The sequence below is a fragment of the Xiphophorus hellerii genome, chromosome 16 (genome assembly GCF_003331165.1).
Source record: "Xiphophorus hellerii strain 12219 chromosome 16, Xiphophorus_hellerii-4.1, whole genome shotgun sequence".
Classification (NCBI taxonomy): Eukaryota; Metazoa; Chordata; class Actinopteri; order Cyprinodontiformes; family Poeciliidae; genus Xiphophorus; species Xiphophorus hellerii.
In genome coordinates this window covers 15,686,744-15,710,859 of record NC_045687.1, presented here as the reverse complement: position 1 = coordinate 15,710,859, position 24,116 = coordinate 15,686,744, and the positions used below count along the sequence as shown (strand labels likewise).

Sequence of the window (24,116 nt, the reverse complement as noted above, 5' to 3'; positions counted from 1 at the left end):
CTCTGACACAGTCTGAATCAGTGATTAAAAGACCTGGAGAATCCCACAAACTGACCTGTACAGGTTCTGGTTTCACACTCAGCAGCCACTGGATGGACTGGGTCAGACAGGCTCCTGGAAAAGGTCCAGAATGGGTCGCTACTGAAACTCAGGGCAGACAGCATTACTCTCAGTCAGTCCAAGGTCGTTTTAGCATCTCCAGGAACAACAACAGACAGCAGGTGTATCTGCAGATGAACAGTCTAAAAACTGAAGATTCTGCTGTTTATTACTGTACTCGAAACTCACAGTGACTGAAGTCGGTTAAAAGCCTGTACATAAACCTACCACCTAAAAATCCTTAATGAGACAAATACTTAAAATGAACCTAACAGTTGTCACAGTTGTCACAGAACAGTTGGTTCTTTTTTGGACCAAAAAAACCCCACATACGAGCAAAAAGCAGCTGTCGGCCAAAGCTGGTCAGAAAATGCCATACATATACATGCTGAAGCCTTTCATTTAGTTCTTGTTTTAAACTTGCAGGATGGGGTATAAACAAATGTTTTTACTTTTATATCTGTCCATCCCTTATCTATACCCACCTGTTGATGCAGGGTTGAGGTGGAAGTGGTCTCCATCTTCAGTGGTCATTGTCAGAGAGGCGGGGACGCCCTGGACACATCACCAGCTCATCACAGGGGAAGACAGAGACACACAATCATGCACAATCATCAACACCTCACACCTAAGGGGAATTTAAAGTCCTCTCTCATTTACAGTAATATTCAATAAGTTATAATATACAGTATGTGCTCCATTGAGACTACAAATCACCCTTAATTAAATATACTTTTTAATATGCCCTTATTTGAGATTGCATTTTGTAGTTCTCTACAATCATATTAAGATTTTTTATTTATTTTCTTTTTTTACTTGAGTTGTATTATGGTTTATTTCCAAAATTGTAATCTACTTCAAAGTTAAAAAGTATTTTATTGTCAATTTATCATATATACATGTACTAGACATACAAGGAATTAAAATTTTGCTTCTTGTTATCCCCCAAAACGTTTTAATTTTTTACATTAATCCAAACTGGTGGATTTTTGAGACAGAAAATTGTGTCTTGACTCATTAGTTTAACTCTGAACACTGAATTATCTCTCTGCTCCTGGAAAAACTTTTGCTTTGAGCTACAAATGAGAGCGGCTCTGAACAAAAAGTCTACAGAAATGCTTTGAGTGTTTGTATTCAAAAAGTATTCTTTACATGCTGTAATTGATATGTTGCCACATTACTCCCCGTTGTTTGCTCATCCTACTGTAAATCCAGTCTTTGTTAGATAATTCTGACTGCCTTCTTTAAGTGTTTGGAGGTGTTGAAGTCGTGAGACCCAGGTTGAACACACTCAGGGGAGCATCTAGGATTTCAGCTGAAAACTTTGAATACAAGCAACCTCAGATTGGCATTTAATCACAGTGATTGTAATAATTACTCAAAACTTTGTGTATGTAAATTTATTGTGAAGGCTATTGTTACTGAATGCTTATTGTAGCATGTATGGAATACTGCTTTACTAGAAATTGTCTAAATAAACTGTTACAGAGAAGAGTTTTCTTGATACAAGTTCAGGTGAAAAAGACGCCCAATCTTTAGTTCAAGTACGCAATTTTTTCTGGTATTTCTACAAACAGTCATAGTTAACATGAGCCACACACCTACTAAAAAATAGCATATATATATTTTTATAATCTGTAATTTGTATATATGGTGTACGACAGTTTCTCATCCTTACATATCTGGGTTTCAACTGTAAAAATGTGGTGAATTTGTGCAGTCTGCATCCTTTTTAAGTAACCATGTAGCATATGCAGAAGTTTAACAATAATACTTTTGCACATATAATATTTCAACATATTCAAACTGATCACAACTTAATCCATGATCTGTTAAAAAAACATATCTTAATAATTAGCAAAAAATGTTTCCTTCTGTGATAGAAACAAACAGTGTCCATAGTTAAACTAGTTTATTAGTTTATAGGTCTTTCCAAAAGATCTTGAATGTGAACTTTCTTTAGCAAAAAGTGCACATATTATGGAGCAGTAATTCAAACTATTTATGTTGGTAAATGTACATGTAGTTTGTGAGAGAAGTGTAATATATTTGTTGTGTAAATAGTCTAGTGTCAAATGACAGATGTTTCTTGCATATTCAAAATCAGCTAATAATTGCCGGTAAATGACTTTTATGTTTTTAATAATCTATGAAGAAAATTCTTCAACAACATGCTATAGAAAAACAGCTTTGCCTGCCAGGTCATTTACTGTCATACTGCTGCTAAAAAAGAGGGCATAAATTTAATCAAAGGACATGTTGCAGTTTAAATATTACCTGGTAACATTATTCTAATGTCACTGCAAAATGCACTGGCTGGTTAGGTAGTAAAATTCGAATTTATCAAAAACATTCAACATTGTCGTATAAAACATTTTAAAACATCTTACTAAAAATAAGTAGAAAAACTTAAATTGCTGTTATTCCTTTTTTTCCACTTACCTCTTTACTGTGGTAGGTCCACCTCCTCTCTAGTGAAAAGAAGAGTGTGTTTTTGTGCTAGAGTGGTGATCTGTGGTGATTACGGCTACGGGGCCACAATAAAACACACCCCTACAAAAACCCTGGGAAAACAATATGATTGAACTTTTCAAATGAAATTACTCCTGAAAATCTGTTCACACAACTCAGAGGTGTTATCATTTCTGACAACACCTTTGAATATCAGAAAACAGATTTTACTCTCTATATAAGCACTTATAAGCATACAAAAATACAGACTAATTTGTGTTTTAGATAGACGCTATAAAGCTCTACAAGTTTTCAGACTGATAAACTATTAAGAAATCTCTTGAAAATGTAGAGCTCTTTAGCTTAATATTATGCTGCTTAGAAAAGCTCATATAGGTACAAATGCTGCAAATTAGCTTAGTTATAAGCACTATGGTACAGGCATGGAACTGCTGCTTTGTACAGTGTGTCTACGTTAATGTCTGTTTTTCCCTATCAAATAAACCTAATAAATAAAAATGCAAAACTAAGAAATATGCAAGAGAGCTAAAAAGAATTTCATTATGTAAAACATTAACACTTCATCAGTAGTGTAATGTTGTAAAAGAATATAGGTAAGAACTGTCTTGTATAATCTGACAAACATTGGTCTTGAGTGATTAGTGTGGTTAATACATGTAGCCCGAAGAATGGGTACCTTTGAACATTTAAATCAAAAAAATGCTTCAGTATTATTATGCTAGCCTGTACAAGTGGAAAAATGATAGGAAAAAATGGATCAAAAAAGACTAAGTGAACAGATCAGAAGAAAGAAAGCAAAAATCTAAATGCTAATGAGACCTATTATCTACATAAAAGTAAGTGAAAGAGACATCCCATTACATTTTAAATATGTAGTTCACAAAGAATTACGAATTCAACAATGGCACTTGATAAAATAGATTTTTTACTGGTTTTCTCAATTATTGACTGTGTGGTGTCTTTTATGAGTTTGTTTTTTTTTTTGGTTTTATGATGTACAGCACTATGAACTGCCTTGTTGCTGAAATGCGCTATAGAAACAAACATGATTAATTGATTGATTAAAGAAATTTCAATCAACACTTCAAAAATCTTTATGAAACATTTAATGCAAAATAAAATCTGTTATAGTTTTTTCAGGTATTTAGTGTCATTTTAAAACTTGTAAAACTAGTCATATAATCATTATACTCATGCTGTTCAACTCCATCCTAAAAGATGTAATTATGTATTCCCAACTAACAAAGAACTGTACATCCAAGAAGCCCCGTTTAATGGCTTAGGATATTTACTGTCCAGTTTGTAAAGCAGTTCTTCAATAAATACAGAAAATTAAATGAGACAAGAATCATATTAATGATTTGAATGAAATATGTTTAAATATGCCTAAATGTTTTGTAAATGTAACAAATGTCTTTTTTTATTAGTTGAGTAAGAAATAATGTCTATATAATGTCTTCAAAATATATTCACTAAAGCTAAAATCAAAGAAAAACCTATTCTTATTGAAATTAAATATATTTTAGTTTTAATCCTTTGATACCATTTAAATATTCACACCCAGATGCTTGTTACACTTCAATATCCTGTGATGAAGTTTTTGTTATAGGGTTTGTTGTGGTGCTATGGGCTCGTGGGAGCACAATGATATACACTCATACAAAAACCTACAGTAAATAAAACCTGTATTTATAATCCATTAACATTTTAAAATCAAATTTCAAAGTGAAATATGAAATAGCTACTTTATGTCTTTCTTAACATAGCACCTCATCATACATTTTATGACGAAATAGGTTTAAGTTTACATATCAGTAATTACATTTAGCTTATTAGTGAAGAGGCAGAACAGATCAGGTGTTTCTATCCTTTCAACATAGCTAAAAATAGCATTTTAAAGTGATATAAATTAGCACAGATGGTTGTTTCATTTAGTTTTACAGTAAGTGGTTGAAGGACTGATCCAACAAATGAGCAAACAATTTATTTTGTTGATGATGATGATGAGGATGATAATGTTCTGTTATCTGATATTAGTTATCACTTATAAATTATTATTCTTGGTAAACATTTTGCAGTTTATCTAAAAACCTGCAAAAAATGTCTGTGATACTGTGGAATATGTTTTCTTAATATGAAAAGAAAAAAAATATATTCACGAAATCTAAAATGTTTTTAATATTGTCAAAACATTATTGCTTAGTCATATTTCATTTTGTCCAATGTTTCAGCAATATTGTTGATTAGGTTTACAACAAATACAACAGTATCTGATAATATAAATATTTATCAGAAAATTGTAGCTTAAAAATGCATGTTTTGTGATGGTGTGTCTTTAAAAACTGTTCTTTTTTTTCTGCATAGGCCCCTAATTTGCTCTGAGGAATTATTCATATAGACAGCACTTCTTAGTTGTAAAAAACAATTGAAGAATAGCAAAAAATGAAACAAACTTTAGAGAATGTTATGTATTTGTCTTAGGTTTTAGACTATAGTCAGGGTTGACTATTACTCAATCCTGAGTAATTGTGTGATTTGAAAAACATTTGGGAATATTTAGCCAATGTTTAATATTTGGCACAATCAGGTGCCTTTTTAAAATTTCGTTTCAGTCTTGCTGGATATTTCAAAGATAAAATGACCAAATAAGTTGTTGAAATAGTAGCTGTGATAGAGTATACAGTTAATCTAAAAGAAACATATATAAGTAACTAAATGATTGTTTGTAGCTTTGTTGCTGACTTTAAAATCGTTTTTTACAATATGCATATTTATTTCTGTGTAAAACCTTTAAACTTCAACCTTTCTGTTTTATAGTGACACCTGTGTCACCACTTCTGCTCTGTCTAACTCTTTGTTTAGATTAGTTTTAGTTTCTCTTATTTATTTTGCAGGAACATTGTGTAAATGCATTATCTTTTACAAAATGAAGAGGTGCTTTATATCAAATTGCAAATGCACATGTGATTCTAGGAAGCTTGGGCAGCTGGTGATCAAACAACTTTCCTTGATGTTTTACTTTCTTCTTCTACTGCTCTCCAATTTGCATTATTTGCTATTTCAATTGTTAACTTTATGTTTTCTCCCAGTTTTTTTATTTTCTCTCCATAGAAACTACATCTTGTCGAGGGTTTGTTCAGCTGTGATAACCTCCTACAGGAGGTCATCGGCTAAAATAATGTTTCTACAGTTACAAACCCCAAACCATTCTCCCTTTCCTGCTATTAACATTTTACTTTTCATTAGCCTAACAATAATCCTATATCAGTTCTTCTGTTTCTTTTTTGTGTATCTGCTCTGCCTTCTCATATCCCCAGTGAGTCATAGCAGGTGGCCGCATGTATTGAGCCACATTTAGCTGGAAATTTCTTGCTGCTACAGAGGAGTTTTTACTCTCCACTGTCGCCACATGCATGCTTAATATTAGAGATTGCCGTAAAGTCAACAACATGATGAGGGTAATTGTCTACTGTCTCTATGTACTTGTCAGGAAGGAATGAATCAAGTAAAAGACTTGGTGCAATCTGCTCATAAAACTTTTAAAACTAATTTGAATTATTAATTAACTTAACATGATGTACTGTTTGATAACTAGCATCAATTGCTGTATGTGTGATTGAACTGAACTGCCCTCAGAAAGAATTTGTTGTGAATTGGCACATAATAATAATAGTTATAATAATAGTAATATTTTTTAGATGTTTCTTGCCTTTTTTGTACTTTTATGATCATTAATATATTTGGATATTATGTAATGTTCTTAATATTACATAATACACTGGACAATATTTCAGACTTTTTTGTCAGAAGTATTGACAATTATGAGGAATATTGCATGTATATTTTACCTTTATTGCTAAGTATCTTTTGACTGTTTTCAATATAAACTTTTATAAAACTTGAACACAACTTCAATGTATTATTAGATTGTCATTTTCTTCAGAAAGTATAGTTGAATATGTTGCTTTGTCATAAAAGCAGCTTTGTATTACTTATGCTAGTGCATCTCTGCTTCTGTTATCGTTTAGCTCCAGGAGTTTCTACAGTTTTCTAAGCATCTTTTGTTGACGTGTGTCTGTACCTCTGGGACCTCAGCTGAAACTGTCAAAAAAAAACTTCCTCGAAAGAACATCTGTCGTCTTTGATATACACTGCCTGGCCAGAAAAAAATCTTCTGCTTCTGCAGTGTAACAACATTTATTTTCTTCCAGTGTTGCTTTAATTTTTCACCAATACCTTATATTGGTGATGAGAGACTGACCACTGCACAAAGCCTTCTCTAGAACATCATAAAGATTCTCACTGATGTTAAGGCCTTTCACTCAATTCATGGGTGAAAATGGATTGGCCATACTTTAGCCCATGAAATTTGGCATTATCATCTGTGTCATTATTTAATAAACAGTCCATTGATAGACATCAATGTTGCTGCATCTGGACCTGACCAAGTGCAGCAACCGCAAACCATAATGCTGCCCACACAGGCTGCTACAGTAGACACTAGGCATGATGGGTGCATCACTTCATCTGCCTCTCTTCTCACCCTGATGCGCCCATCAGTGATGGGCCATCAATCTGGGAGAATGTAAATATGGACTCATCAGATCACTCTTTAAAATTGCAATCTTTTTTCTCTCCTTAAATGTGATCTCTGTTCAATGCTAAGGTTCTGACCTTTCTTAAACAAACTGACACCTTTTTCACAATCACAGGATGTGTCTTTTCACATGGTTGTTTAATAAATGTGAAGCTGGGATTAAATAACTTGTTGCCAGCTAGTAGACAGTCGTCCACACAGTATCCATCCAATAAGAATCTTGTACCTACTATTTTTTCCCAGGCAGTGTATTTCCTTTGGAAAAGTTTATATTAATTCACTACAACAATAAATAAGTGACTATATTTATAATGGAGTCCGAAACTTTTTAAGAAAGACAAAATAAGACATGTTGGAAAATAAAGACGTTACATTAAATACTCAAGTTAGGCCAAGTTTTTAGCAGTTATTTGAGTTTTGAAAATGGGTTTTGAGTGCCCACTCTGTCTGTCTAAATTCTTGTGACACTTCACCTGTCTGGCCTGCTGCTGGTGGCCACAGGACCCAGAGGTGCAGATTGAGTTGCAGCTCCCTTCTGTCAGTCTGCCCCAGGGCAATTATGTCAACGTGAGTATGAGTGACTGAATGACTGATTGTAGTCCTGGGTCTTGATAAGTTGCTGTATAACTGAGGGCCATTTACCATTAACAATTTGTTCTTTCGTTACTTTTTAAATGATTCTACATAAAAGCAAAGTCATGTGATGTGCAATCTCGGATGATCATATTAAATTAGTTCTTTATTTTTTTCCATGTACTCATACCTGAGTACATAAGGAAAGAAATATGACTGTTTGTGAGCATTGACTTATTTATTCACTTTCAGCAGACTGGCTGTTCAGGTGACAAATCTGAATTTAAGTTGTAAATTAAAACTTTAATTTACAATTTAAATTAAATAAAACTATCTGAATACAAGGTAACTGTATAAGAATGTGTTAATTATACAAACATACTATCCCACAATTTCCTTTTAATACTATACAAATATATTTCCAATTTATACCTAAACTCTTATTAAAAGTGAGGCCATGACGGCCACAGTAATATACACTCATACAAAAACCTGATGGATAAAAGTGTCTTAATGGATAATATGGTAAAATGGTTAAACATGTCACATTGAAATATATAATAAATATATCTAGCGTTCATCAGCTAATAGTTAATCTTACTCAAGCTGACTTAAGTTCATATTTCAAACATTGGGACTCTGTGTTTTGGTTTTAAAGTTTAGTTTTATGTGAATTAATAGGAATTACCAGAAAACAAGTACTCAGATGATGTGAGTGTCTCAGTTATTGTCATTTTAAAATATTTGAAATTTTGCTTGGTTTACTACGTGTTTTTCTAGTGTTTCAGGTTTTTGTTCAAGCAGTAAGTGGAGATGTAGCACTGTGATGCTTTTGACTACTGGGGTAAAGGGACTGAAGTCACAGTATCTCCAGGTAAGTCATTTTTAAATCAAATATCACCTAATGCTGTTTCTTAAGTTGTTTTTTTTGTTTGTTTTTTTAAATGAGGCTGCTTGCTGATAGAGTTTTGTTGGTTTAATTTGCTAAAATCTATACAGATAGAACAGTTCCACAGGGGGGAAAAAATGTCTGTTGTTTCAGAATACTTAAAAAGAAATTAAAGTGGCATGAATTAGTACAAAAATATCAAAATATATTAGATATTGTTATAATTTTAGAACTCTAGAAAATGAGCAATGGGTTTGTGTGGAATACATAGGAATCTGTTACATAATGAATTCAAGCAATGTTTTTGCAGAATAAGAACTGTAAAAACCTATGCTTTGACAATTAAGATCACATGTTATTGTCTCCTAAAGACACTGGACATTTTCTGCAACGCGAAACAAAGAACCAATTTAATTAACCTTAAAAAGTATATATAATGAGAATATATAATAATATTTTTTGTTAATAGAAAATTACTATTATATTTTTTATAATAAAAAATATTATTATATATTTTGTAATTGCAATTTGTAATTTGTAATAAGCAATTAACACTATCATTTTATCTATCCTTCTTGATATGTTAAAAATAATACTGAAAAACCTACCATCAAGAAAAATATAGGAGAGCGGTGTGTATTGTGTTACTCTGAAAACAATCTATGATATTTAGTTAATGAATGATGCTTTAAAAATTAAGGCTGAAAAAATCAAAGAAAGTGTGTATTTTGTTGCAGTATCTCTGGGAAAATGACAAGATAACCTGTTGAAATTGTTGCTGCCACAGTTTGCATTCAGATAATCTGAAATATCTATTTTTTTTGTTGTGGGGATTTTTTTCTTAAAATATACCAGCAACTTACATGGTGTTGTGTTGATCTTATCAATATTGTCACCAAGTAAAAAAACAAAAAATGGCAGATCGATGTAGTTTATTTTGAGAATATCCATTGTGTTCATCATAAGAATTTGACGGTTTAAAAATATTTTAAGTAAAAGATTTAGCAATTGGAAATTCAAAGCTGATGCATGATTTTGTACTTTGTTGCACTTCAAACATTCACTGTAAAGATAAAGTTAAAAAGAAATGTCTAAAAAAGTTTCTATCTTTCAGCGTCTGTGACTATAACAACAACATTTTCATGTTTTAGTGTTGTATAATTGTCAAACAAATTTAACTATAGAACAGACCAAAAGTTTGGACACACCTTCTCATTGAATTCAATGAGAAAGTGTGTCCAAACTATTGGTCTGTATTGAGTACAGACCAAAAGTTTGGACACACAGCTGTGTCCAAACTTTTGGTCTGTACTGTACATGTTACAGAGCAGAATTATGGCCATTGAAAAAAAATAATTCCGATTTTAATCTCAGAATTTTGAGATTAAAGTCAGAATTCTTTTTTTTTTTTCATTGACCGTAATCCTCTCCCTTATGTTGTTTTACATCTTAATAGTTAAATTAAATTTCAACAGTTCATTCACATTTTTTTTTAAGAAACATTTCAAAACACCTAATTATTTCATCATCAGACAAATCCTTGACATGTGATGAACTCAAACTTAAAATAGTTGTTTCAAAAATGTAGGGGTAGATATTATGTGTTCTCCAAAAATATCTAAATTTTGGTACCTTAAATATAAACCTGTGTAGAGTGTTTGAATAATTATTTGCAGCTGAATTGTAGCATTTAAGATTTGTTATTGTAATATGTATTTTTATTTCTGTATGTTGAAAATTTGAACTTCAACATTTCTCTTATTTTACAGAGGCACCTGCAGCTCCATCTCTATATCCAGTAATTCAATGTGATCCTGAGAGTGGAGATACAATCACTCTTGGCTGTCTGGCCCAGGACTTCTTTCCAAAAAGTGCTACATTCCAGTGGACCAGTACCAGTAACACTCAAGTGGATTCTCAGCAGCATATTTTTCCTCAACAAAACGTCAACAACAGATTCACTGGAGTCAGTGTGATCAGTGTGTCAAAATCAAATGCTTTGTCCTACACTTGTTCTCTCACTCATCCAGCAGGAAACAAAAATGTATCAGTGAAATGTATGTAATTCTTCCATTTCAGTACATGTTTTCTTTCATTTCCTCAAAGACATTTTCTCCGACAGGAAAAATTTTAAACGTCTTAATCTTATGTTTGTCTTGTTCTTGTCTTGTGCTTAGATTCCACTCCTCCCAAAGTAGAATTGCTCTCAGAGTCAGATGGAGAGAAACAGATCTTGGTCTGTTACATTGAAAACCTTACCACCAAACAAGTGTCATTCAGTTGGAAGAAAAGCAACAACGATGTGTCTAACTTCAAAAGTTTTGATCCCGTAAAAGATGGAGATGCTTATATTGCTGCCAGCATCTTAGAAGTCAACAAAATAGAATGGGACAGTAAGGCTGTTTACACCTGTGAGGTGACTCACGCAGGACAAAATTACGCAAAGAAGGCCTCAAAAGGTACTGCATACTGTTTATTATTAATTATTAGAAAGTAAACTAAAAATACAGTCTCTCTAATTACATAATAATTGAGTATTTTATATTTTGTTACTTGTTATTAATAAAAAAAAATCTCAATGCCTAAACACATTTTCTTTTTTTCCCCCTTTCTCATTTAGCATCTTTTACAGTGACACTGAACCCTCCGAATCCTAAAAAGATGTTTGACAATAGACAAGCAGAGCTAAAATGCATCATTACTGGACTGGATGGTGCTACTGTATCTAATACTAAAATCCAGTGGTACATTGATGGACAGCCAGTGGCCAATAATAATGAAGCACAAAGTGAAAGCAGTACGTTAATTCGAAGCTTTGATGAATGGAAGAAAGTTAAAAAGGTGCAGTGTGTTGCCACGAGAGATGACATGGCACCAATTACTGAGAGTCTTGATGTCAACAGAGGTATGCCATCTAAATTTAATGGATTATTTTTTGAGAGTAATAAATGTACAAACATCAAATATATGTTTGTCATAAAAATTATAATCTTCATTTCTGTTTTTCAATTTGAAGTATGCATTTTCCAAATAAATTGTAAATTTCTTTTAGGTAACGCAATACCCGATGTTCAAGTCCTCAAGCTTTCAAATAACACAAACGAAGTCACTCTGGTGTGTTTAGTCACCAGTTCAGTGCTGCAAGATTACTACATCGCCTGGTCAGAAGATTCTGGAACTAAATCTGGAACATACAGTGATGGCATCAACTTGCCCCCACAGGAGATCAACAACAGTCTTTACCTAGTTTCAAGCTTTTACACCATCAGCAAGAATAACTGGGAGAGCAAAAACAAGTTCAGGTGCAATGTTTGGCCTGCAAATGGAAAAATGGAACCTCATGAGTTGTCGAGTGTCTCGGGTAACTCAGTTGAATGCTAAGATCAGATTAAGCATGCTGTTTTGTGCCTGCATGTTGTTTGCTCTTGTTTTTTTTTTTAAATCAATTTTATGTTGTAAAACTGTGTGCTCTATAATGTCATTGTTCCTGCACCTATGTTTCTTTGTCGTCTTATGAGTTTTAAATTGTCCTCGTCTTATTGTGAACAGCTTAATGAGCGTGCTGTCTCGTCCAAATAAATGTTGCATGAAGACTTTTGGTCTGTGTGTGAATGAATGAACACAAGCAAAACAAATGAAAATGAATTCTCAATCCATATGAATGATTTGTTTTCTAACAGGCTTTTTGCTTAGTAGTGCTCAATCACTGAAATCTGATATTTCAAAAATCTTATATGTAGCAATACAAAACTTATCTAATCACCCACAATTTTGTTTCCTCTTTTTAGCTTTTCCCTCAGACTCAAATATGACAATTGCTTTAAGGTGCATAGATAATCTCTCTGAAGGAGATGACTTCAACGGCTTGTGGTCCACAACCTCTTCCTTCGTCTTCCTCTTCATCTTCTCTCTCACCTATAACATGATTTTCATTCTTGTTCAGGTAAACATGAAGAGGTTTTCTCTGCATTTACTTCATTTTGAATAAAATGGATCCATACTTACAAGCGAGCCTTAAGAATAATTTATCTAACTCAAAATTGTGTTACATGTATAGTAAGAACCTATTTGATGACGGCAGTAATCTTGAGAATAATTTCTTTCTAATTTATTAATTTTTTTCTCCTTTTGTTTTCAGATGAAGAAATAATAAAGGTTCAGATGTGCAAAACAGAAATGAATGACCGCAGAATATCTGCAAGAGTTTTTCAGTATTTCATGTACTTTTTATAATGTATGAAATGTTTGAATGTATTCAAGCTACTTTTTAGAAAATTCTTATTATTACTGATATAGAGAAATGAACCATAATTTTGTTTTGGATGTATAGTATGTGTTTTCATGATCTTGAGAATAAATGTTTTCGGTGCTACTTCATTCTGTATTGAGATTGTAATTATGTTAACAATGCTTAAAGTTGTCTTTGCTTTCACTCAATGACAACTTTTATCTCACTTGAGTGCATCCCTTCTTCTCATTTCTTTATTCTGTCAGTTAAAGGTTGGTGTCTCAGGGGTTTTGTAAATAAAATTATTAGACAGAAGTTTGAATGTGCTTCTGTACCTCTGGGACCTCAGCTTGAACTTTGCTGAAACTGTCAAAATTTAACTTCCTGGAAAGAACATCTGTCAACTGTGGTATATTTGCATTTTTTTTTCCATTCTACTAATGGAGAGTGACTTTTTTTTTAAAATGGAAGAAAAAATGTTTTATTATTAAAGTAAAGTTGAAAATTATTGGGAGAAAAGGTAAAGTTGCAGTAAAATAATCTGAAACTGCTGAGAAAAGTTACTGGCAGTAATGTGAGTTTAGAACAACAACAAAAAATATTTTTTATCATCAATACTTGCCCCATAGGGCAAAAGAAGACCATGCATATTCTGCTCATAGATGTTTGGTATAACAGCTTAAAACTTTCTCTTGAAACATAGGTTGTGTGGTTTGACCTTTAATCTGTTGGTCATACTCTGTGCACGCAACAAAAACTCCTTAAAAAATTAAGGACTGAGCTTTGTACTGGCTTATTAACCTTAAATAACAAAGAAGAATGTAGCGTTTGATACCAAGAGCAGTAAATGTGGGACATTTAGCAGAAAATGAAAAAAAATACAATTCAAAGCAAATGTCAAAAAAAGAAAATGCAACATTCTTTTCTCATGTCAAGTTATGTATAGTAAGTTACTAGAACAAATAATGCCTTCAATGTTAGAGTCACAGACTTGAAAAGACAGAAACATAAATGTTTATTTGTCTCATTCTTGGGGCAGCCAGCAGCTTCAAAATATATCATCTCTCTGCTGTTTGACCAGTTCATATGAATGCTTTTATTTCCTACATGCTTCCTATTTCTTACTATCTAAATGAGGACGGCCTCAGTCCAGGCCTCCAGAGATGCTATCCTGCAACTTTTAGATGACATTTAAATATATTTTTTAAATAGTTTCATAATAAAATGTATTTTTGTATAATACAAAAATAACTATACTGTTAAACTTGAAACTAGGACATTTTGATTTGCATGTTTGTTGACATTACAATTAAAATTTGACTGCCATTACATGCAGCATGCTGTGTTTGTTGAAGACTTTATGTTTTTGATGTTGTTGGTCATGTTCTGAACAATAAAACAAAAACCCCATCAGACAAAAAAATGATGCGCCCATCAGTGATAGGCCATCAATCTGAGAGAATGTAAATATGGACTCATCAGATCACTCTTTCAAATTGCAATATTTTTTCTCTCCTTAAATGTGATCTCTGTTCAATGCTAAGGTTCTGACCTTTCTTAAACAAACTGACACCTTTTTCACAATCACAGGATGTGTCTTTTCACATGGTTGTTTAATAAATGTGAAGCTGGGATTAAATAACTTGTTGCCAGCTAGTAGACAGTCGTCCACACAGTACACATTAAATTAAATACTCAAGTTAGGCCAAGTTTTTAGCAGTTATTTGAGTTTTGAAAATGGGTTTTGAGTGCCCACTCTGTCTGTCTAAATTGTTGTGACACTTCACCTGTCTGGCCTGCTGCTGGTGGCCACAGGACCCAGAGGTGCAGATTGAGTTGCAGCTCCCTTCTGTCAGTCTGTCCCAGGGCAATTATGTCAACGTGAGTATGAGTGACTGAATGACTGATTGTAGTCCTGGGTCTTAATAAGTTGCTGTATAACTGAGGGCCATTTACCATTAACAATTTGTTCTTTCATTACTTTTTAAATGATTCTACATAAAAGCAAAGTCATGTGATGTGCAATCTCGGATGATCATATTAAATTAGTTCTTCATTTTTTTCCATATACTCATACCTGAGTACATGAGGAAAGAAATATGACTGTTTGTGAGCATTGACTTATTTACTCACTTTCAGCAGACTGGCTGTTCAGGTGACAAACCTGAATTTAAGTTGTAAATTAAAGCTTTAATTTACAATTTAAATTAAATAAAACTATCTGAATACAAGGTAACTGTATAAGAATGTGTTAATTATACAAACATACTATCCCACAATTTCCTTTTAATACTATACAAATATATTTCCAATTTATACCTAAACTCTTATTAAAAGTGAGGCCATGACTACACTCACAATGGAAAATTTCATTTTATTTATTTTGTAATTACAATAAAACATTATTTCAGGGACCACATATAATTCTCTGTATAATGTACTTTAAAAAAATCAATTTGGAAAATAATCAGTGAAGTAATATTTTGTTAGTTTTAATTCTTTCCATTCTTTTAATTATTCAGTCGCAGTGATGCTTGTTACACTTGAGAACTCCTGTTTGAGAGTTTTTGTCATAATGTTTACTGTAGTGTGGGTGGGGCCACAGTAATATGCACTCATACAAAAACCTGATGGATAAAAGTGTCTTAATGGATAATATGGTAAAATGGTTAAACATGTCACATTGAAATATATAATAAATATATCTAGCTTTCATCAGCTAATAGTTAATCTTACTCAAGCTGACTTAAGTTCATATTTCAAACATTGGGACTCTGTGTTTTGGTTTTAAAGTTTAGTTTTATGTGAACTCTGAATTAATAGGAATTACCAGAAAACAAGTACTCAGATGATGTGAGTGTCTCAGTTATTGTCATTTTAAAATATTTGAAATTTTGCTTGGTTTACTACGTGTTTTTCTAGTGTTTCAGGTTTTTGTTCAAGCAGTAAGTGGAGATGTAGCACTGTGATGCTTTTGACTACTGGGGTAAAGGGACTGAAGTCACAGTATCTCCAGGTAAGTCATTTTTAAATCAAATATCACCTAATGCTGTTTCTTAAGTTGTTTTTTTTTGTTTGTTTTTTTAAATGAGGCTGCTTGCTGATAGAGTTTTGTTGGTTTAATTTGCTAAAATCTATACAGATAGAACAGTTCCACAGGGGGGAAAAAATGTCTGTTGTTTCAGAATAGTTAAAAAGAAATTAAAGTGGCATGAATTAGTACAAAAATATCAAAATATATTAGATATTTTTATAATTTTAGAACTCTAGAAAATGAGCAATGGGTTTGTGTGGAATACATAGGAATCTGTTACATAATGAATTCAAGCAATGTTTTTGCAGAATAAGAACTGTAAAAACCTATGCTTTGACAATTAAGATCACATGTTATTGTCTCCTAAAGACACTGGACATTTTCTGCAAAGCGGAACAAAGAACCAATTTAATTAACCTTAAAAAGTATATATAATGAGAATATATAATAATATTTTTTGTTAATAGAAAATTACTATTGTATTTTTTAGAATAAAAAATATTGTTATATATTTTGTAATTACAATTTGTAATTTGTAATAAGCAATTAACACTATCATTTTATTTATACTTCTTGATATGTTAAAAATAATACTGAAAAACCTACCATCAAGAAAAATATAGGAGAGGGGTGTGTATTTTATTTTAGATTTTTAATGTTAGTTCTTTTAGAAGCAGCTTGTGTTACTTGGAAAACAATCTATGATATTTAGTTAATGAATGATGCTTTAAAAATTAAGGCTGAAAAAATCAAAGAAAGTGTGTATTTTGTTGCAGTATCTCTGGGAAAATGACAAGATAACCTGTTGAAATTGTTGCTGCCACAGTTTGCATTCAGATAATCTGAAATATCTATTTTTTTTCGTTGTGGGGATTTTTTTCTTAAAATATACCAGCAACTTACATGGTGTTGTGTTGATCTTATCAATATTGTCACCAAGTAAAAAAACAAAAAATGGCAGATTGATGTAGTTTATTTTGAGAATATCCATTGTGTTCATCATAAGAATTTGACGGTTTAAAAATATTTTAAGTAAAAGATTTAGCAACTGGAAATTCAAAGCTGATGCATGATCTTGTACTTTGTTGCACTTCAAACATTCACTGTAAAGATAAAGTTAAAAAGAAATGTCTAAAAACGTTTCTATCTTTCAGCGTCTGTGACTATAACAACAACATTTTCATGTTTTAGTGATGTTTAATTGTCAAACTAATTTAACTATAGTTCAGACCAAATGTTTGGACACACCTTCTCATTGAATTCAATGAGAAAGTGTGTCCAAACTATTGGTCTGTATTGAGTACAGACCAATAGTTTGGACACAGCTGTGTCCAAACTTTTGGTCTGTACTGTACATGTTACAGAGTAGAATTATGGCCACTGAAAAAAAATAATTCCGATTTTAATCTCAGAATTTTGAGATTAAAGTCAGAATTCTTTTTTTTTTCATTGACTGTAATCCTCTCCCTTATGTTGTTTTACATCTTAATAGTTAAATTAAATTTCAACAGTTCATTCACATTTTTTTTAAAGAAACATTTTAAAACACCTAATTATTTCATCATCAGACAAATCCTTGATTTAAAAGGTAGACACTATGACATGTGATGAACTCAAACTTAAAATAGTTGTTTCAAAAATGTAGGGGTAGATATTATGTGTTCTCCAAAAATATCTAAATGTTGGTACCATAAATATAAACCTGTGTAGAGTGTTTGAATAATTATTTGCAGCTGAATTGTAGCATTTAAGATTTGTTATTGTAATATGTATTTTTATTTCTGTATGTTGAAAATTTGAACTTCAACATTTCTCTTATTTTACAGAGGCACCTGCAGCTCCATCTCTATTTCTAGTAACTCAATGTGATCCTGGGAGTGGAGATACAATCACTCTTGGCTGTCTGGCCCAGGACTTCTTTCCAAAAAGTGCTACATTCCAGTGGACCAGTACCAGTAACACTCAAGTGGATTCTCAGCAGTATATTTTTCCTCAACAAAACGTCAACAACAGATTCACTGGAGTCAGTGTGATCAGTGTGTCAAAATCAAATGCTTTGTCCTACACTTGTTCTCTGACTCATCCAGCAGGAAACAAAACTGTACCAGAGAAATGTATGCAATTCTTCCATTTCAGTACATGTTTTCTTTCATTTCCTCAAAGACATTTTCTCCGACAGGAAAAATTTTAAATGTCTTAATCTTATGTTTGTCTTGTTCTTGTCTTGTGCTTAGATGCTTCCTCTCCTCCCAATGTAACATTGCTCTCAGAGTCAGATGGAGAGAAACAGTTCTTGGTCTGTTACATTGAAAACTTTACCCCCAAAAAAGTGTCATTCAGTTGGAAGAAAAGCAACAACGATGTGTCTAACTTCAAAAGTTTTGATCCCGTAAAAGATGGAGATGCTTATATTGCTGCCAGCATCTTAGAAGTCAATAAAATAGAATGGGACAGTAAGGCTGTTTACACCTGTGAGGTGACTCACGAAGGACAAAATTACGCAAAAAAGGCCTCAAAAGGTACTGCATACTGTTTATTATTAATTATTAGAAAGTAAACTAAAAATACAGTCTCTCTAATTACATAATAATTAAGTATTTTATATTTTACTTGTTATCAATAAAAAAAAAAATCTCAATGCCTAAACACATTTTCTTTTTCCCCCTTTCTCATTTAGCATCTTTTACAGTGACACTGAACCCTCCGAATCCTAAAAAGATGTTTGACAATAAAAAAGCAGAGCTAAAATGCATCATTACTGGACTGGATGGTGCTACTGTATCTAATACTAAAATCCAGTGGTACATTAATGGACAGCTAGTGGCCAATAATAATGAAGCACCAAGTGAAAGCAGTACGTTAATTCGAAGCTTTGATGAATGGAAGAAAGTTAAAAAGGTGCAGTGTGTTGCCACGAGAGATGACATGGCACCAATTACTGAGACTCTTGATGTCAACAGAGGTATGCCATCTAAATTTAATGGATTATTTTTTGAGAGTAATAAATGTACAAACATGAAATATATGTTTGTCATAAAAATTATAATCTTCATTTCTGTTTTTCAATTTGAAGTATGCATTTTCCAAATAAATTGTAAATTTCTTTTAGGTAACGCAATACCCGATGTTCAAGTCCACAAGCTTTCAAATAACACAAACGAAGTCACTCTGGTGTGTTTAGTCACCAGTTCAGTGCTGCAAGATTACTACATCGCCTGGTCAGAAGATTCTGGAACTAAATCTGGAACATACATTGATGGCATCAACTTGCCCCCACAGGAGATCAACAACAGTCTTTACCTAGTTTCAAGCTTTTACACCATCAGCAAGAATAACTGGGAGAGCAAAAACAAGTTCAGCTGCAATGTTTGGCCTGCAAATGGAAAAATGGAACCTCATGACTTGTCGAGTGTCTCGGGTAACTCAGTTGAATGCTAAGATCAGATTAAGCATGCTGTTTTGTGCCTGCATGTTGTTTGCTCTTGTTTTTTTTAATCAATTTTATGTTGTAAAACTGTGTGCTCTATAATGTCATTGTTCCTGCATCTATGTTTCTTTGTCGTCTTATGAGTTTTAAATTGTCCTCGTCTTATTGTGAACAGCTTAATGAGCGTGCTGTCTCGTCCAAATAAATGTTGCATGGAGACTTTTGGTCTGTGTGTGAATGAATGAACACAAGCGAAACAAATGAAAATGAATTCTCAATCCATATGAATGACTTGTTTTCTAACAGGCTTTTTGCTTAGTAGTGCTCAATCACTGAAATCTGATATTTCAAAAATCTTATATGTAGCAATACAAAACTTATCTAATCACCCACAATTTTGTTTCCTCTTTTTAGCTTTTCCCTCAGACTCAAATATGACAATTGCCTTAAGTTGCATAGATAATCTCTCTGAAGGAGATGACTTCAACGGCTTGTGGTCCACAACCTCTTCCTTCGTCTTCCTCTTCATCTTCTCTCTCACCTATAACATGATTTTCATTCTTGTTCAGGTAAACATGAAGAGGTTTTCTCTGCATTTACTTCATTATGAATAAAATGGATCCATACTCACAAGCGAGCCTTAAGAATAATTTATCTAACTCAAAATTGTGTTACATGTATAGTAAGAACCTATTTGATGACGGCAGTAATCTTGAGAATAATTTCTTTCTAATTTATTAATTTTTTCCTCCTTTTGTTTTCAGATGAAGAAATAATAAAGGTTCAGATGTGCAAAACAGAAATGAATGACCGCAGAATATCTGCAAGAGTTTTTCAGTATTTCATGTACTTTTTATTATGTATGAAATGTTTGAATGTATTCTAGCTACTTTTTAGAAAATTCTTATTATTACTGATATAGAGAAATAAACCATAATTTTGTTTTGGATGTATAGTATGTGTTTTCATGATCTTGAGAATAAATGTTTTCGGTGCTACTTCATTCTGTATTGAGATTGTAATTATGTTAACAATGCTTAAAGTTGTCTTTGCTTTCACTCAATGACAACTTTTATCTCACTTGAGTGCATCCCTTCTTCTCATTTCTTTATTCTGTCAGTTAAAGGTTGGTGTCTCAGGGGTTTTGTAAATAAAATTATTAGACAGAAGTTTGAATGTGCTTCTGTACCTCTGGGACCTCAGTTTAAACTTTGCTGAAACTGTCAAAATTAAACTTCCTGGAAAGAACATCTGTCAACTGTGGTATATTTGCATTTTTTTTTTCCATTCTACTAATGGAGAGTGACTTTTTTTTTAAAATGGAAGAAAAAATGTTTTATTATTAAAGTAAAGTTGAAAATTATTGGGAGAAAAGGTAAAGTTGCAGTAAAATAATCTGAAACCGCTGAGAAAAGTTACTGGCAGTAATTTGAGTTTAGAACAACAACAAAAAATATTGTTTATCATCAATACTTGCCCCATAGGGCAAAAGAAGACCATGCATATTCTGCTCATAGATGTTTGGTATAACAGCTTAAAACTTTCTCTTGAAACATAGGTTGTGTGGTTTGACCTTGAATCTGTTGGTCATACTCTGTGCACGCAACAAAAACTCCTTAAAAAATTAAGGATTGAGCTTTGTACTGGCTTATTAACCTTAAATAACAAAGAAGAATGTAGCGTTTGATACCAAGAGCAGTAAATGTGGGACATTTAGCAGAAAATGAAAAAAAATACAATTCAAAGCAAATGTCAAAAAAAGAAAATGCAACATTCTTTTCTCATGTCAAGTTATGTATAGTAAGTTACTAGAACAAATAATGCCTTCAATGTTAGAGTCACAGACATGAAAAGACAGAAACATAAATGTTTCTTATTTGTCTCATTCTTGGGGCAGCCAGCAGCTTCAAAATATATCATCTCTCTGCTGTTTGACCAGTTCATATGAATGCTTTTATTTCCTACATGCTTCCTATTTCTTACTATCTAAATGAGGACGGCCTCAGTCCAGGCCTCCAGAGATGCTATCCTGCAACTTTTAGATGACATTTAAATATATTTTTTAAATAGTTTCATAATAAAATGTATTTTTGTATAATACAAAAATAACTATACTGTTAAACTTGAAACTAGGACATTTTGATTTGCATGTTTGTTCACATTACAATTAAAATTTGACTGCCATTACATGCAGCATGCTGTGTTTGTTGAAGACTTTATGTTTTTGATGTTGTCGGTCATGTTCTGAACAATAAAACAAAAACCCCCATCAGACAAAAAAAAACAAAACAATGACCTAAAGATGTATATAACACACCAGACAGTAGCATTTTGTATTTGTTGTATTGTATTTGTTCTTTTCAACCCTCTTGTCCATTCTAAGAAATCATTAGTAGTGATATCGGATAAAGAAACAGAGTTGAATCAATATCGAGTAGTAAACAGAAAATTTTAAAGAAAATTTAGAAGATGTTTTTAGCCTATGCAAAGCATCTGTCTTCATGAAATGTCCTAATTTACTGTTTATAATTCAGAAAATGTCACTGTTGTTAACATAACACAAAAAAAGAAATATGATAATGCAGTTTTGTGGGTGATTTAAAGAAAAAATATAACCAAATAAATATCTAATTAAAAAGAATTCCTATAATTACATTCATTATCAGTAGCTTGTATTGTTTCTGTGTCAACACAAATATCAGATAAAACTGAGTAAAATCAAAAATACAATTGGCATTTTGCAAATGTCTATATGTTTTATGTTTCATGGTATTCTTTCAAAAGCTACTCCCCGGCTCCTTGCACCCCTGAGACCACACCTGCTGAAGTGAAACTTTGTAGACACTATTACAGCTATAAATACATTTCCTTGAAGCAACATTCACATCTGCCAGTATCAGAATGTCCCCAAGCACAAAATGATTCACATAGTGAGTAAAGTTCATACTAACCCAACACCAACGACCTCTCCTGTGATCCCAACTGTATTGCACATTCAACAAAATTTCTTTCCATTTTTTAATCTTTAACGGTGACTGTATAACAACATAGTTTTAGTCAGACTTGGTGCTGCTTTTTATGTTCTTCAACTAACTACTCAAATGATATCAGCAGATGCTATTAGAATTGAAGTGCTCCTCTGACCTCAAGACTGCAGGAGGTCTGAAAAAATAGCTTACTTTGCTTATGCTGAAGCTGACTCTGAGTTCACTCCACAGTCGAGTAGAAATATTCATTGCAAATTTTATATGTGAGGAAAATTTTTTAAATCCTTTAAATAATTTAATATGTCACTTGAGGCTTTTGAAGCCCATAGGTTCTTCCTTGATATGTGCAGAAGTACAAAATGACTCTTAAATTGTGTGTTTAAATGATTGTTGATTCATTATTTCAAGAGATGTACAAAATGATACAATATTTGTTCCAAAGAAACATTAGCAAAAATCTGTTATCCAGATAATTGTTGGCAAGGCGAAAAGGAAATAATACCGACTCTAAAATTGTAAAATAAATAAATAAAATAATAATACAAAAAAAGTGCTCACAACATCCTGAAATTTTGTTGCAGCTCACACACGTAGTCTGTTAAGAGTTTATCAATCATAAATAAATCAAGACTCAACAACATACACTGCATGTCAAATATTTTGTTTCTGCCATAGGATGCAAATAATAGGCCCTATTGTCGGCAGTGTACTGTATGTTCCTCTAAATAATGCTAAACTCCAATTTAAAGTTATACATTTTCCTCAGAGAATATATTCCAGCCTTAACAGCATAGAATCTAGGCTTTCAGTATAAGCTTGATGACCTTTGAGGTCATTGTCAATTAAAGAATGATGTTCATATGGCAGACTGTTGAAGCATGTTACATGAGCGCCCTCTGTTGGTGATTTTGGCTCAGATGTACTTTCGCTTTTTCTTCTTCAGGTGATTGATCAGAGTGGATTCGGGAACCTTAGAATCCAAGCAGAGTCGTGAGTTTGTTATGAGTGTTTCATGTATTGTCCTTTTTTATTGCATTGTCTGCCCAAAGTTTGTTGTTGTTGTTGTTTTTTGTCCAGGGAAACTGTTTGCTGTGTTTTGAGCTTTGTGTGTTTTGACTTTTGACTAGAAATGTGATACCATATCTAGCTGTATTTTGTGGGCTCCTTTAAATGATTGTTCTTCTTTTTCCAAATTTGGAAAGTATGGGTAGCTAACTTTATTATGTGTTTGTTTTGTTTTGTTGATTGACTGAGATTTTTTTTTTTAGATCTAAATCTTTCTGTGGTAGACTCCATTGGAACAATAAGTTTAGACAAAAAAAAATCAAAATTATTTAACTCCTTTTGTAGTTACCAGTGTGTTTTCTGTGTGAAGGGGAGATAAGGTCTAAAATAAAATATTTGCTTGTGCTGACATCTGCAGGTCTCTCTGTGCAGATCATCATAAAAATGCTGTTGGATGCTGCATGATGACAGAAAACAACCACTTCAAAACAGTGACTTTATTTTCATTCAATCTGGGATTGATTCACACATTCAGACTGGAGCATGTTTGTTTCTGGGATACAAGGCATGTTTCCTATATCAACAATACAAAAATAAAAAGAGCAAATATGCAACAATAAATGTGCTTTTGTTATGTATAAACTAAAATTTAAAAAAAAACAGGCCATCTAACCAAATCCATATATAACAACATTTGTAGCGCATAGAAAAGCACTGAAGTAGCATAACATTCACCACAATAACATTATGTTTTGACACAAAATTGTCAAAGCATAATGTCTTGACATGTTACAAGACTGTGGGA

At 32.5% G+C, this 24,116-nt stretch overlaps 1 protein-coding gene and 1 long non-coding RNA gene across 2 annotated transcripts in view; both read left to right on the top strand.

Moving 5' to 3' along the window:
• Window positions 1-24,116, top strand: part of LOC116734897 (uncharacterized) — a 161,545-nt gene that overhangs the window by 107,952 nt on the left and 29,477 nt on the right. Inside the window, exon 3 of the mRNA XM_032586443.1 lies at window positions 16,685-16,694. Coding sequence (XP_032442334.1) covers window positions 16,685-16,694 — 10 coding nt within the window. The remainder of the gene's footprint in view (window positions 1-16,684; window positions 16,695-24,116) is intronic.
• Window positions 12,463-13,007, top strand: LOC116734932 (uncharacterized). The gene is made up of 2 exons (XR_004342291.1): window positions 12,463-12,573; window positions 12,769-13,007. It is a non-coding gene; the product is annotated as an uncharacterized LOC116734932 (long non-coding RNA).